Source organism: Varanus komodoensis, unplaced genomic scaffold, assembly GCF_004798865.1.
Source record: "Varanus komodoensis strain SLA01 unplaced genomic scaffold, ASM479886v1 scaffold4, whole genome shotgun sequence".
In the NCBI taxonomy this organism is placed as follows: domain Eukaryota; kingdom Metazoa; phylum Chordata; class Lepidosauria; order Squamata; family Varanidae; genus Varanus; species Varanus komodoensis.
Genome location: NW_025335941.1, coordinates 20,224,802 through 20,241,865, shown reverse-complemented (window position 1 = coordinate 20,241,865; position 17,064 = coordinate 20,224,802). Strand labels below are relative to the sequence as shown.

Below are 17,064 nucleotides of genomic sequence, written 5' to 3'. Positions count from 1 at the left end.
TTTCTAGTTTGAACCACTTCTGTACTATAAGCCATGTTCATAGCAATTACACATGACAAGTGCAGGCATCCTTTTTGCGGGGGGGCATGGGGGTCAAATGTAAAGGCTAATCTTGTGCAAAATCTCTGAACTTATTTATTTGCAACTGGATAAGTTGATTCCCTCAGAAGAGGAAACCATGCCTGAAGATTTTATGGAATTCTTCCAACAAATAACACAATGGCATTGACCTGCAACTTGCTTTAAAAAATGCAAAGACATGTATAATAACCCACACTTGACAGGTTTCATCCCAGAAGGACCTATACCTTTAATCTAGTTTTGTTGATTTCCAATTACTGTTTCATGTTGTATTTAATTGCTTAATTGATTTATTGTATGTATTTCCTGTATGCATCAACGTAGTTCACACAATAAAACAAATTTAAACCTTTAAAAAGAAATTCACCGTAATAAAAATCTGAAATCCAATTGCCTAGGGGAAGATTTATCTTTTTCTCCAATGTTGAAAAGTAATTGTGGCTGAGCCTCTTTCAAGGCATCAGTCTCTTGATTGACATCCTCTTTCAAGACAGTCCTTGTCTCTTGACATCCTCTTTTTCTCACATTCAATTTCCAAATTGAGAGCCATCCTCAGAACTGATCTGAGATGAAGCAAGCCGTTTTCTGAATTGTGGTGCCAAATGAATCTTCATCCCTTCTCTAATTTGGGAAAAACACCCTTTCAGAGGCTAGAAAGGATATCCGAATTTATTTATTTATTCATTTGAGACATTTATATCCCACATTTTTCCACCATTGATGGGTTCCTAGATGTTCCTCCACTATGTACTGGCCAGACCCAAGCTTGTTTAGCTTTAAATTGCAAATAATCAGTTCAGAGGTAAAATGCACACAATTCTAATTCTATATGATTTATCAAATAAATCAGCCGATTATGCTCACCTAAAAATAAAGAATCAGCTCCTTTGCCATCTCTTATTTCTACAACATCATAAATATTTTCCAAATTAAAATACTGGAAATGAAGTTGGATATTTTTTCCTTTTTCTGCATTTAAATACCAGACACCTAGAAAATAAAATTCAAGAAAAATAATGAAACTATTCATTTTTTGAGTACTAATTTATCAGCATATTTTTAAGAAGAGGTAGGAGCAACACTTGTGCAAAGAGAGGGGTATTTTTCATAGATTTCGCTTTCAGTCAGAGAATGAAAGATGTTTAAACTTCACTAGGGATGGTGACAACAAGGAGAAGGGCCCTTTCAGTGGTGGACTTTCCATCCCAGCTATGGAATGAACTTGTCTAATAAAGCTTGGTAGTTTACTGTCTACTACTTGTGGCAGTAAATTACATAGCTTAATTATGTATTGTAGGATACAACAACTATGTGTTGTATCTTGCTCTGAATCCTCTACCATGCAACATCTCTGGATAAGCCTGGAATCTAGTATTATGAGACAGGGGAAAGTTTGTATTTTCTCTAACTTAGATAAAATTTTGTATATCTGGATCAAGTCTCCTTTAGCCCCCGCCCCCCGGTAGTGTCACCTTCTGTCATAAGGGACTAGTCACAGTCTCTTAATTGCTTTAGTTGCTAATTTGGGCACTTTTTCCAGCTCTACAATATCCCTTTTGACCAGAATTCTATACATTATTTCAAGACTGATTGTGCCATAAATTGTATAAAGGCATTGTGATACTGGCATGATTTTCTGATTCTTTTCTTAAGGTTCTTTAATATGCATCATTAGCAGCCAATGATAAACAGCTTGCTGACATTAACAAACATGGCCACTTCACTGTTCACCTTCAATTCTTACTCATTTATGAAAAAGTTAAAAACCAACAGCTACAGTACCAATCTTTTATATTGTATAATATAATATAAAATTTAATATATACTGTCATTAAAATACTGTTTTTATTTGAGTACTTTAAAAACTCTCCAATGGATAGCATTGTTCTGTTTTCAATTTATCACCAAGACCTAGAATTTCATTTTTTTAAACCATTCTTTGGTTCAAATCCTAAGATTCTCTTCCAGAAATTATCATCTGTCTTAAATCTTCTGTGGTGGATACAGAACCAAAGAAGCCATTCGACTTTTTTGCAGTCTCCTTATCATCCTTTGGAATCCCTTCAACACATTTGTCATTGAGTGGTCCAACTTCCTCCCCTAGGCAGTTACTTGTTTTTCAATTTTTGGAGTTAATGTTAGTGATGACAAAATCCTCTCAAAATCCTTTTGAACATCCCATGTCTGCTTGCATTTCTTTTGTGTATGTTTGCTTTTCTATTTGTACTCCTGGTTACAGAAATACTTCCATTTTCTGAAGAAAGCTTTATTTTTTCATCCTTGATGCTGGTAACTTCCTGAGATTAGTTATACCTGCCCTGAACGTGTGTGTGTGTGTGTGTGTGTGTGTGTGTGTGTGTGTTTTCAGTCTAATACCCTTTTACATTTTTGAGACATATTACTTACAAGAGGCTTTGTTTGGGTATTTGTTGGGAAAGTTTGGTGAATTAAAAGTCGTGTTTGGCTCCCACAGATCAAATGGCCCTCCACAGTCAGCTGAAATGAGAAAAATTCAGAACTGAGTATCCTCTTTTTTATACAATCATTTTTACTTGGATTGAAAAAAATAGAAGCAGTATTTCAGTCCTGATCACAGCACAATGCTCTTTGATTATCAGACTAGTAAGCACTATTTTGTCCCATTTTTACCAGACGACTCCTCTCTAGCACTGAGGATTCCCCATTCATACCCCATCTACCTATTCATTCATTCTGAAGAAGGGCTTATTCCCATACAAGTAAAAGTAGTTTTCAGATGTTTCTTGAAATAGTAGTAATTTTACTGTTCTAGCTGTAAGCCATAAAACTGAAGAAACACTCATTGCTCTCAAATTCCTGGCAAGCGGAGCAAATAAGACATGTAGAAGGTAGCATCTTTTTCATTATCAAACAAAGTAACTAGGGATACAATCGTATGGTCTGCCATCATTTTCTGGAGAATAAGTCAGAGTCCCAGCTCTGATCCTACAAAATAGCTGGGAATATAACTTGGGAAGACCCTCCCTCTTCCTGTGCAGTCAGGACAGTTCTTTCCATGGCAGCTGGGGCCAAAGACATGTGGAGCTGGTGTAGAGGCAGCTCCAGGGGATGCACCAAGACACTTCTGTCCTTCAAAGAATCCTGAGGCTGTCACAAGAGGGGGGAAACTCGGAGTGTGGTGACTAGGGGAAGGGCCCTGTCATTAGAACAATCCCCCTGATGAAGATCTTCTGACACCAAATTTGCCATCTTTTTGGTGCCAGGTTAAGGTGGCTTCTTTGTGGAAACCTTTAAAGACCTCCCTGGTCAGGGCCCTGACATAATTGGTTGCGTACTTTTTTTTAATTCTTGGCCAGATCTTTTTATCATCTTTTATGTTGTTTATCGTATTTTAAATTTGTTTTTATTCTTGTTAATGTTTTAATCTATTTTATTGTTTGTATACTTTATTTTAAACCACACAGAAAGCTTTAGCTATGACAAATATAGACACTAAATAAATAAATATTATAACAACTTTAAATAAGTAAATATTATAACAACTTTCTAATTCATAGTGTGCACAAAGGAGACACTTTGAAAGATTCTTTTAAAAATTCAGGTAGAAGTTAGGAAGCACAAAAGTTAATGGATTTATTTTAATAGTTCCAATGGTTCTAAAGAAAACTTGGGGAAAGGAAACCAATGTCATGAACACTAATGTGCTTGGCAAAATTACCACCCTCCCTAATATCTGTATATTAACTAGGAGGATCCTTCTTAAATAATGAAAAGCTAAGTTTTTGAATAAAGCATAATTTTACCTTGTACAGTTCACTAAGTAAGATGTCTTTTATTCTCGGTCTAATAAGATATATTAGTGGCTGTCTAGGTCCAGATGGACTGAAGAGGCACTTACAGGATCTGCTATCACAGTTGTAATGATACCATTAAATCTAATGATAATTTGACTAGTCTGTGTGGAAAAGATCTTTTATTGTAATATTACTTCATGCATCTCCATTATACTGGGTTAGTTTACATAGTAGTCACAGCTTGAGGACATGCATGTACTAGAGAAAAGTTGAGAGCTCCTCTATATTTATACAAAGGTACCATTTTTGGAATGTCTCCCCTAATAACCCACCAGGGGCAAGCCAAAATGTTTTGATGCTTCAGCGGTTGTTGCTAAAGACCAGAATGAGCAACAGCACAACAGATAGTTTGTGCATCTGACAGTTTCAAAATAATTTGCTTTCTTTAGGAAAAGCTGAAATCAGGAAACAGGTGAATTTGTACATGTCACATTGCAAATAAGAGAGCTTTTGTTTTTTTTTTGTATTTAGAAAGAAACTTTGTTGAATATTTATATTGGTTAGAGCAGTGTGAAAATGGCCTTTTGAAATTCTTATTGGAGGATCACTATTGCCAGGGCTGTAACACAGGCTTTTTTCCAAAGGGTTTTGGCTTTTTGTGCTGCCACTGCAAATGGCAATGGTATCAACTGTCTGGGCAGGCTGAATGAAATCCACTGGACTACATCCCTCTAAATTCATGGACTCCCTTTTGCCTGGCCTGGGCTTGCAAAGCAAGTCGTGCTGAGAGAAAGCCTGTGGGCTCTCACAGAACAAGAGCTGTGCAACTGGCAACCTTCTTCTGTGTCAGGTACAGCCGCACAAGGGCTGCTGCAGGTAGGGTAGAAGAGGGATGCTCTTGGGCAGGGGTCACATGGGGTTCCATTCCTCACAAGCCTGTGTGACCAGTGCCCAAGCAGTATCCTCTTCCATATCAGATGCAGCACGTGCGCGTGCGTGCGCGCGCGCACACACACACACACACACACACACACACACACACACAGTTTACATTTTCTGCTTAAACATGTGAGAAGAGGGAACACTCTATCCTTGTTCTTTCCATTGATGCGCTAACTATTCTGAATGCATGGAGCATGGCTATTTATCAAGACTTTCCTTGTGACCTAAAAATACAGAAAGTCACCCTCAATGCATTCCCCTTCCTTGCATGTTTAAACAGCATACTTTTCAGAACACCTGCAAAGCGGTAGTGAGCACTCAGACATTCTTCAGATAGTCTGCCCTGAGAGTCATCTGAGCTATGTACTTTTTTTATTCTTCTTTTATTTTCTAAGTTCGTTTTTATATTCCAGAAATTTCTTGAGGATGTTATACTCAAAGGAGACTTCTGTGGCTCTACTGCAAAATCAGCCAGCCTCATTCACTGATTTCTACATATTATCATCCATTCATAGTCACCCCTTATTTCACATCACTGCTTTCACCCTCATCCTTAACACAGAACATAAATTAAATAGGAAAATATGTAATAGCATTGACTGGTAGCACTAGAAGATGTCTGCCTGAAAGTACCACCTGGAAGCATTTGCTTTTGTTGATGGAGTGCTCTTTGTTCCTGAGCAGTAGCTGTAATTTAATCCCTCTCAGACAGACATTAAGATTTATTTAGTTTCTGACTATTTCCTGAAGATTCTGTTTGTTTGCTTTCTGTTGTTAACTCTTCCCACTGATTCTGTAGCCTTTAACGCTCTATTTTATAAGGCAGCATATCTCAACTGTGGGCCAAAACGTTGTTTCATGTGGATTGCGCTGTCCCCAGCTGCCCCCTTGTGTTCCATCAGACAAAAGTTAGGTGTGTTTCCACATGCCAGCATTTGCCTCTCTTGTTTTGTCCCCATAGTTGCACTAGAAGATGTAAAGGAGGTAGAGATGTCAGGGAAAGGATTTGGGAAGTGAAGGGAACAAGATGGAATGAGCGAGTGGAGATATACCATCAACTAACTGAGCATGGATAACCTACCAGCCTTGGTCACTTCCTCTTGTTCCTGTGTTGCTCTAGATAGAAGAGGGATGCTACCACCAGCAGCAGTCAGCATAGCATGGATTTAAAGAATTATTGGTCAGACTCCACAAGGATTAGAAGTATGGATGGAGTATAGGGAGAATAAATGTGGTGTAGTAGTTAAAGTGTTGGACTGGGAGCCAGTCTGTACTTATCCATGAAGCTCACAGGGTGATCTCAGGCTAACCAGTTAAGAGGTCTATTGTGAAGATGAGATGGACAGGAAGAATGATACTTAAGTTGTTTGTTTGCTTGCTTGACGCAGAAAAAAGGTAATGGTACTAATAATACAGAACAATGTTATTGGGTTATTTCTGGGTGCATTCTTTATGTTGTCTTTCTTAAGATGGGTCTTGACTATAGTTTGTGCCCTACTACAGGATCTTGCTACATTTATATAATTAGAAAAAAAAGATATTGACAAATGGAAATGAAATGAATCATTGACTTGCTATCCTGTGAAATACCCATGGTATGTGCATGCTGTAGACAATGTTATTCTCCTCTTGTATTAAATTTTCATTCTACCCAGGCTCCAAGTAGTCCATCGTGGTATACTTAGGTTTTTCACCATTTTATACAATATTATATGGCAGGTTAGGTTGTGAGTCATTGAGAGACCTACAATCAGTTACTACACTTGGTTGTTAAGCAAGGATTATTCCCATTTGAAGCACAGTCCAAAGCCAACATTCTAGCTTTTATATATGTTGACTGTTGAATGCCTAGAGTACTGGTGTCTGTACTCTAAACCACTGAGAATCTTCTGGATCTGTCCCAGTATTCTCTGCCTAGAAACTTGTTTCCTATCAGAAATTGCTCTCCATGTATTGAGACAAATGGTATTAACTGCACTGTATTCATAAAAGCAAACACCAATTTGACCTAACAGAACTTTTTTTTTCTTGAAGCTCTAGGCAAAATTTGGACCAAAGGCCCATGAATCAATTTTCACTTGGATTTTTTCATCTATAAACTGTCAGGTTTATAGGAACTTTTTCTACTTTTTCAGTGATGGCCAATCTGTATGGTTTTCTAGTTGATTGAACTACCATGTCCAGAAATATCAAAAGATGTGCAACAGAAAGAAACTGCACTTCGAGTGACATAAATTTAATGGAGACATTGATAGAATTAGAGCCATGGGAAAAGCTCCAGTGAAATCAATTTTCTATAGATATCCATCAGTGACATTTTGTTTTGGAACTTGTTTCAGTGCTGTTTTGGAGACTAGATGGAATAATATGGTGTGTTTGTGTGTGTCTGTGTGTATTTGTATGAAAGATGCAGAGAAATTTAATGATTTAAACAGAATGACTGGTGAAAACTGTACAGCCTGAGAATGCTTTGGACCCGATCTATACCTAAGATTTTTATTCATTCAATGACAAAAAATAATGTAGAAATGTTGGTATAATATAATTTAAAGATTGCTCATAGTCTCTTTTATGCCATTAGTCTGATTTCCACATCAGTTTTATATTTTTACTGAAATTGCAATAAGCAGATCCAAAAGTAGATTGAAGAGTAAGAAAATTGCAGATAAGATACAGTATATATGCAAAGTAATGCAAGTAAGGACAAAAAAGCCAGTGATAAATACATAACTGCTGACCAAGCCTTCACTGTATTTGAATATCTGAAAAAGAGATCTTGGACCTATAGGATCCAGATCACTGAAGCTGAACACTGTTCAGGGCTAGTGTTTCTTTAATACATGCTATATTTATTTTTTCTTCAGAAAGATGTCTGGCCTGATTAATTTTCTCTCAATTTTGTTCTGTATTTATACTCCTATATGGAGAAGGGAAATGGAAAATCTCTGAGCTGGGATCAATCTGTACTTCCCCCTTCTTTCCTCCCACCTTCAAATGAAGTTTAGTTTGGCCATCTGTGTTAAAAATTATATGAAAGTTTCTGAAAGTAGCAAGAGAGGTAATTCCATGTAGAAACATTTAAAATTGTCAGAATACTTAAAGTCTAATCTTATAGTTACCCTATCTCAAAACAGTAATTGTAGATTTAGCACAGAAAAGTACAGTGGAAGTGGTCAAGTGGTTGGACAGCATCTTTTGAGGAAAGACAAAAGCATACTTAGAATACTTAGTTTGGAACTAGGGTAGGGAGGACATAACAGGATAATATTCAGCACAATAATAGTTGTAAATAAAACACTAAAGAATCCAAAGAAGTGGGGGTTCATTCTGCCTTATTCATGGAAGTGTATAGGGCTGGGGGAATTGTCTTCCACTTTTTGTCATTCTTTTTCCCCCTACCACTTCTTCCATTCTTTTGTTCTTACTGGAAAAAAAATCTGGGTGGGGGAGAGGGGAATTGGGAATTGCTGCAAATTGCCTTTGAACCATAGTCTAGTAGCCTCCTGTATGGAAGTACCCAAGGACAGAGTTTTTAAGTGTATTAGTAATACTGTAAAAATGGAAAGTTTTATAAGGCCTCAATATGAGGATTCAAACTCATTGAAATCAGTGGAAGTTTTGCCATTCTTTTCAGTGAATGCTGGATTACAGCCAATATCCGTTGGAATAGGATAGGATGGGTTTAGGTTCTTTGGTCTGTTGTTTATAGCTGGGCAAGTTTAATCATTTTAGTAGCATTATAAAAATGTGACAAGTTGAATGATTGAATCTGATAGTGTTCAAGATTTCTGATAGGTCTACAGAGAAAACAATTTTCAGCATGCTTTAGCTGCAGAAGGAAGATAATAAAACTAGACATATTAGCTTTCTTTTCCTGGCCTGGGTTAGTGTAGAATATGCTATTATTTTGTTATGCAAACCTACTGATCCTGTCTCGGAACCTCATTATCTGTTCTATGACCGTATACTTCTGACCTTTTATCCTTTCTAGCTTTACTGCTATTGGCCAATTTATTGGACATTTATAAGATACAACTTAGCTTTCCCCCTAAAATTGATAGAGATTACTCATGTGCTTCATCAGCTCTATGTCTTTCAGCATCTAATACAACAATGGCAGCAAACAGGAAAACTGATGAATTTAATTAAGGCATCATCAGTTTATTGCATAAGTCATATCCTATCAATGCTCTCATTTGGACCTTCACATAACACAATTAATGCAAGCTCACTGGGATTTTACATCAGTGATGACCTGCAAAATGATGCCATGTATCAATTTGAATTAGTTTGTGACGTTAGTAGCTAATCTGAATTTAAGCAGGTTACAATGAACTTCTGGTGCATCAGAATAGTTTAAAAATTGCCTTAACATTGCATATACACAGGAGTGTCAATATAACCACTAGTTCAGTGATTTGGAACTGTTTTTTGATGAGATGGTGGTCACAAGTAAATGTTCCATATCAATTGTTTTCGCTTCCTTGACCCACACATCATCTACCCTGCAAGGGTATGGAAGACTAGCAGAGGACTGGCTAGCTGTAGAGTCCCTTAGTTAAATATTAAACTTAATGGAATGGCAGAGCTTTATAACTCTTTTCACAGAGTAACTGAACTGGAGAGCAGACATGGAGAAAGTTATAGCGCAGGAACCCTGGTGGCATTCCTATCTCTCTGGTGTTGGGTGTTGGGCCATTGCATTCCCTGCCACTGCTTGTTGTAGCAAGCAGACACTGGGAAAAGTTAGGGTAGGATATTTTAGGAATGTCAAGTGAGAGAATGCTAGACTTCTAGTTTTGATGTATTCTTCTGCCATTGGCACCTGATTGAGGCAGGCAAATGGTGTCTCCACAGGAAATTTCAGTAGTATTCCAGTAGATAGTGGAAACTTTTTGTGAACACAGAAAACAGTATTCATACTTACTGGGTAGTAACGGGGTTGTAGGGACTGTAGGGACCAAGGTAGGTTCTGGATAAACACTTTCTATGCAGTGTCCATTTATCAGTCCTATATCATCAATGGCGATATCATTCTGTCCCCATACTTTAAAGGCATCAAATGCAACCTGGGAGGAAGTACAAGAATGACATTCAGCCCTTCACATTGAATGTAATGGTTGATGCAGACAGGCTAGCCTGGGAGGACAGGAAGAAGGAACTCATAGAATCATAGAATAGTAGAGTTGGAAGTGTCTAGACCACCTGCTCAGTGCAGAATACCAAGTTGAGATGGCTGTCCAGTTGCATCTTGAATGCCTCTAGTGTGGCATTCTAGCCCACAACTTCCCTAGGTAATCAGTTCCATTGTCATATGACATTCATATGACATTATAAGAATTATTGCTAGATTATTGGTAGCGCACCTTTCTATTAGGTCAGAATACTATGGGTGTTTATCCAGAATAAAGTCCTAAAACATTCCTCAATAGGCATGAGAAATCAGCTGTCTAAGAGTTTTTGAGGGCAGGAGATGTGTTGAGGCAATTCTTGTTTCTGAGTGCCTTCCACCCTCTATTGGTTGTCGATAAACCTCTGAGTTTTGGGATTAAGGTAAGCCACATTAGATGACCTCCTAAGCCATTCTGAAGAAATGCAAAGCTTGCACACTCTTCTAGCATTTGGGGTGGGAAGGTGTGTGGGAAGGTGTGTGGCAAGAAGGATTATTGCAAACACTGGCTCAATAGACTGTGTGCATAAGCCTTGCATGAGTAGACTTATCACATGAACAGAGACCCTGGCTTTAGCAAGTTTCTTGATCATGTGGTGAGCAATATGTGGCCAATACATTTTTGCTTAAATGTGCATGTGCTAACTTGTATTTGCAAATTGAGAAATCATTGGTATAATATAAATGGCAATATAATACATCTAGTTACTGTGGGGAAGACTTTGGCCACTGGGAATCTGTGGCCAAAGTCAGAAAATCTGCTATGATGTGCTGTTGATGCACACATTCAAGACTCTTGTTCTCCCTTCTTACAATTTTCTGCCATTAAACTTTTCTTGGACCAGTCAGCCCTTCAAATTGTAGACACTTAATTTGTAAATTAAGAGATTCTAGATTAAGCAAGGCTTCTGTATATGTGGACATGTGCTGATATGGCTAATTTATGCACTATGAACACACACTTAGTCTATTGGATGCACAATATCAGGTTTAGGCCCTTGTTCTGTCTCCTACCCGTTGCATTTTCTCAACCTACTTGTGCTATATATAAGCTTAGCAAACCTGGAACAGATTAATACTTGCTTCTGGGAACAGATGGTTAATTTCACTCTAGATTTTTGCAGACTGTAATTAAACACCTGCTCATTACCAGACTGTCTATATTTACAGAATTCACATTTCATAAAAGAGAGAATAATGCTGTGGTTCTTCTTAGTTACAACTACTGTAAACTACAACCACAGTAAAATATGTAGCAACACAGGATTACATCATATACAGAATACTGACTGGATGACTCTTAGATGCATGTTCATTATGAACACCTTGATTAGCCTATCAGCACATTACACAATACAGTACTGTGAGCAAACCAATAACAATACCCAGAAGTAGAATATAGGAGATTACTTTTATCAATTACATAGTCTACAGTACTGTATACCTGGGATTAGGTCCTGCTGAAGTTGAGGGCCATGTATCCATGTACACATGTAGAGGATTGCACTCTTTCAGTGCAGTCTGATACATGTCTAGTTGAGTTCAACACAACTTCTAAAGGCAATAAATACTTCTTACATTTTAGCAAGTATAAATATGAAACAGCCACATATGTGATCTTTAACTGGCTTTACGAAGAGTTCTACATCCACTAAAATGAATGATTACACATTCAGGTTCTTAGTACAATTTTAGTTGTACTTAGTGTTTACTGTTGCAACATTGTTAGTTAAAAGTTTTCTACCATAATGATTGGAAGCTGACATATTATTGGTGTAAAACAAATAGGTCAAATCCATTTTTCAGTACTGAAGGAACGGTTCTCTGAAAAATGTCTGATGACTCATCAGCTATTTTTGGCCAATAATTTGTAAACCAGACATATGCAAACCCATTGAAAACCAAGTTCAACAACATGAGTGCATAACTAAGTGCTTCAATTGCCATTTAAGAATCTAAAGGCTTCTTGGGAATGTCCCAAAAGAAGAAGGATTAATATCTAGGGAATGTAAGTGAATTTCATTAGTAGAAATAGTTAATTCTCCAGCTGCAGGTTTTAACCAGTTGACAAAACTGATCGGTTCCCATGTAATAAAGACAAAGAGCAGTTCCAATGTAATATTACAATTTCAGTTGCCCAAAAATATAACAACAAAAAACCAAAGGCAAAAATCAGAACACAAAACAAACAAACAACCACGCCAAACCCTTCTGCTCATGTAACCTAGTATCATGTGCTGCAATCACTTTTTGATTATCATAAGGAAGACTAAAAGACTAAAAGACTATTTTTGCAGATGTGACTATTACAATAGAAATTCAGAAAAATGTTAGAAAATGAAATAGAAAGAGACTTAACTAAGATCTCTATTTGACTTACTTTAAAGTTAGATGATTCATTTAATAGTATTTGGCCATAATTCCAGTTGTTTCCATAATTTCCTTCCTTCTCAAAAACTGTCTTTTCAGTGTTATTATCATATGTGATTTTAATGCTCAAACGATACACATGTATACCATACATGTGATACCTGGATGGAAAATAAAACATAATTACAAATTCTACCTATTGGCTAAGGGACTGCAGGTGGCACAGTGGTTTAAACCACTGTGCTGCTGGACAGATAGATCAAAAGGTCGCCGGTTCAAATCTGCACAACGGGGTGAGTTCCCGTTGCTCTAATAGAATAATCTATTGGTTATTCCATCAAATATTCTAGTCAATCAAACAGAAATCCTCCTGACTTACAGCAGTGGCCTGTATTCTTACGCAGAAGAAAAGCCCACCTGGTGAGCTTGCTTTGCAGGGTCATGTGTCATTTGCCAAATTGCCCCCATTGTCCTCAGTGGGGCAGTCCCTGACCATGTAAATTTTCATGTGCAGTTCAACCCCCTCCCTCACCTCCAGGCTTTGGAGTGTGACTACTCATGGATCTAAATTCTAGCAGGGAAAGGGTTCTTATAATATATTTAGGTGTTAGGAATGGAAACAGCAGTAAATATTAAAAAGGCAGCTGCAACAAAGTATTGCAGGATGGAATGCTCCTATTCAAGGTTTTCAGCCATCAAGTCATAGTCCTTTTTAGGATATTCCATTTCAATTCCACTTTCTCCTGATTTTCATATTTTCTTCTCTGCAGTAGTTAGCCACCGTTTGATGAACATGTTCAATCCTCACAATGTTTGAATCCTTCCTTGCCCTTGCCCTGTTTCTGTACTTATGCAAACATCTTGGAAAAATACTGAAGTTGCTACCACCTCTTGTGTATGAATGGTATCATTCTGGCTACAAAAGGTAGAACAAAGGTTGTCAAATAGAACAGTTCATATAGCATACATAATATATTTAGTATACCAGAAACTGAGGCAGAACACATTTGAAGCAGGCACTAAGGGTAAGCTGATAAGTCGGATTCTCAGTGGGATGCTTCCAGCCATCATGGGTGTGGAAATATAATAACCTGCAAATGAATAAATAGATAGATAGATAAATAAATAAATAAATAAATAAATATACAAACCAACACATTGTGTGTCTGTGTGTGTCTGATGAAGTATTAACTGGTAGTATCTTTTTCTGCAAACTACTTCAGAAGTACATTTAATATATCTCATATATCAGATATTTATGCTACCCTACAAATAGACAAAGGAGCAGGAGCAGGAGAAGTCGTTTGATGATGGTTGCAGGCAGGAAAGCTAGATGGATAAATTCAGCTGTGATTTAACTGTAATGAAATTCATGTTGAAATAAGCCATATATTTGATGGGTAAACAGAGCTTCTTGCTTATCAGGGAGTTGAAATTTGTGAGAGCACATAGGTCTGGCAGCTGGGAGAAGAGGGGACTATAAGAAGTAGCTCTGTAGCCCTGTGCAGGACAACAGAGTGCACTTGAGGAGCCCTGCTTTTTCTTGCTCTGTGCAGCCTAAGGCCTACCTATGTAAATAGATCTCCACCAAGTTTCCCATCTGCCCATGTCTGGTAGCAATAACTACAAGTGGACTGCTTCTTGGTTATTGGGGCTGGAAAGGTGTTTTACCTGGATCCCAGCTGACAATAGGGAAAAGTGTTCCTGCCTTCCCCTTTTGCAAAATTATATCTATTGTAAATAAGTTGACTTGTACTATAAAGAAATCCTTTGAGGATCCTTCAGGGCGTGATGTTTCATCCCAACTATGTCAGTAGGACAGGCATCAGGATGGATTCATTGTCGAGGGGAGATGGGATTGGACTCCCTGATGCCCCATCACAGGGATCCCCTTAAGGAGAGGATCATGGAGAAATGGCACCAAGATCCACCTATTCTGAGAGAAGCAAGCTTGCCAAATCTAGGGCAGTAGATATCCAGGGATATTGTTACCATCCTCTGCTATACTGACCTCAACCACCTACTACCCAGGGCTTTAGATAAGTGGACCAGGAGGGGAGCAGAACCAGCTACCCAATGAGGAACCAAGCCCTATGCTTCTACCATTACCATTCAAGCAAGAAAAAAAATAAAAGCTGTGACCTATTGTTTAAAATCCATCCAAGTCAATGTTTCTAGACAGCAATATATTAACATAAAATTGGACTTCCTATAGAGAGCCCTACATGGTGACTTATGGGGCTTTGGGGAAAGGTCCATAGAACTTTCTGTACCTTTTTGTAACCTTAGGCCAGAAAAACTAAAGCTTTCAAGTTTTAGTACAAAAAGTAGTTTATTTTGTTTACCATCTCTATTTTCTTCCACAAATATATTGATAAGAAATAATATACAGATCAATGTAATACCTTCATTCTCAGGTCTTTGTTCTTACCTGATAAATTGCCAAAAGTGTGATCAAAATCAGGGCCAGATGTCATGGGAAAGGTGGAGCCATTAATTCTTATCCATTCATCATCATCATTCAAATCTTGAATCCAATAACAAAAGCCATCTTCAAAAGTACAGTTGATTTTTTGAATGCCTTGGAGTAAAATTTGAACAATGATAATGCCACAGACTGAAAACAGTAACACTCTACTGTATCGCTATTGATTATAATCCATTCTACAATGCAAACCAAAGTGACTTTACAGAGTGTAGTCTCCTGACCTTGAAAAGATACTAGCTAGAAGTACATTTCTAGGAGTCATAGAAATGGCATGATTCTCTGCATATAAAATGCAATGCACAAACCCTTATTTTCTGTAGTAGTTTTGCTGTTATGTGCTGTCAAGTCATCTCATACAAATGGTGACCCTCTGTATGAAAGCACTCCTAAATGCCTTAACCATGACAGTCTTGTTCAGTTCCTGTAAATTCAAAGTGGTGGCTTCCTTTATGGAGTCAATCCGTTTCATATTTATTTACTCATTTGTTTGTTAGATTTTTTTATCCTGTCTCATGGCCAAAAAGGGCTCTCTGGGTGGGTTGCAAATACAATAGGATAATAAAACAATATACATCATCAAACATTATATAAGTTAACCAATAAAATCACAAATCAGACATAAAAAACCAAAAGAGTAAATCCCCACAAAAGCTACCAAGGGCTGAGGGACCATGTGAACTGGCCCAATGTGCGCTGACAAGAACACAGTTAGTTATTTTTGAACCAAAGGACTGTCCAGTTACAGAAAATGATACACAACCAAGGCAAGGAAAGCAGATTTCCATTTTGCAAGGAAAAATACAAACACTAATACCAATACTAATACTCTAATGATTATTTCAATTCTGAGTGATCATTCTTAGGTAGAACAGCAATATCCACAAACAAGAAGGCATCAGAAGGCATGTATTGCTGAAATACCGCAAATGAAAATATCCCCTTTAGAAAAAGAGATGTGTTCCCAAAGCAGTTCGATGGGACTTAACATGCTTACTGGCATATAACAGTGAATGCGGTTGGCAGGGAAGCAGAAACCTTGTGGGAGGGGGATTGGATGGAATATCTTAAGCGAGGGCTGAGATTCAGCAACTGGCTATGAGCAGGAGCACCCCACCCTGCAGCACTTTGCTCTAGCTTCCATTTGTCTTTAATATATTGCCTGGATTAAAGGAACTACTCATATTATCCAATTTCCACCAGCCTCAACTACTCTTAATATAGTAACACTACCCAGATGCAACTGAACATCCTGATTCCTAAAATACTCATCTTAGAGATTTATTATAAATTGTAGTTATTTATCAATTAGTGCTTTACTTTCTAATATATATGCCACTGTTAATACTGGGAAAACTTAAGTCTTTGACCTGTTCCAAATCCATTTTCTTGTAAATTCCACTGAAATGAAAGGTATCCATTTCACCACAGGCCACCATGGTTGATTGAAGCCATAGTGGGCTGTGGTGGAGGTTGCCATGGTACATCATGCCATATGAACCCATACAGTAGGTTGGGTTGGTTGAGGGTTATTTACCCCGTAGCTACTGGGGACCTACTGGGGTGATTCAAAATGGCCACCAGCACTGCCTGTACCAACTGTGACTTGAATAAGCCACAATGAACTGTATGGTCATGCAAACTAGCCACATATGTTTATGACAGGGATGAGTTCCCTTAGATCAAAAGCAAACCATTTGAAAAACAGATTCTATTGAAATAGATAGCAAACCAAGCATGCATTTCACATGCATTTATCTCTACCAAACTAATGCCATGATTTTGGTATTGTAGCAGTGGTCACTAAGGTATTTATTGTGGTATTTAAACAGAAGCTAGAAAGAGTACTTACTACTTAGCTCATTTGAATTAAATGCAGTGTATGTTGCGTTAAATCCATTATAATTTCCAGCATAGTCTGTAGCAAATTCTACAGTGGCTTTATTAGAAAAAATATAAATTGTTCCAGGATTAGAACCCCAGAGGGAAGCTAAGAAGAAAAATACATAAAAGATGTCAGAAGTGGATAACACTTACATATGTTCAAATAATCAGGAATTAACAGGCGTTTACTTTGTAAAACAGGAACAAAAACAAAAACAAAGAACCCCTTAGACAAATGCCTCTTCTTTCTTCTAGTATTATCTGTTTAGAGTTATTTTACATGTAATGAATGAAATGGAATTTTCCTAATGTTACAGGCTGCTTACACTCAAAGGAGATCAATGTTATTTAAGCAGCAA

The 17,064-nt window shown here is 37.6% G+C and overlaps 1 protein-coding gene across 1 annotated transcript in view; it reads right to left on the bottom strand.

Moving 5' to 3' along the window:
- The window catches only part of TMPRSS15 (transmembrane serine protease 15), a 66,887-nt gene that overhangs the window by 18,905 nt on the left and 30,918 nt on the right, over positions 1-17,064 (bottom strand). The window contains exons 10-16 of the mRNA XM_044441752.1: positions 16,674-16,811; positions 14,768-14,917; positions 13,322-13,427; positions 12,347-12,497; positions 9,724-9,865; positions 2,488-2,577; positions 946-1,071 (exon numbers count right to left, since the gene is read on the bottom strand). Of these exons, the coding sequence (XP_044297687.1) occupies positions 946-1,071; positions 2,488-2,577; positions 9,724-9,865; positions 12,347-12,497; positions 13,322-13,427; positions 14,768-14,917; positions 16,674-16,811 (903 nt within the window). The remainder of the gene's footprint in view (positions 1-945; positions 1,072-2,487; positions 2,578-9,723; positions 9,866-12,346; positions 12,498-13,321; positions 13,428-14,767; positions 14,918-16,673; positions 16,812-17,064) is intronic.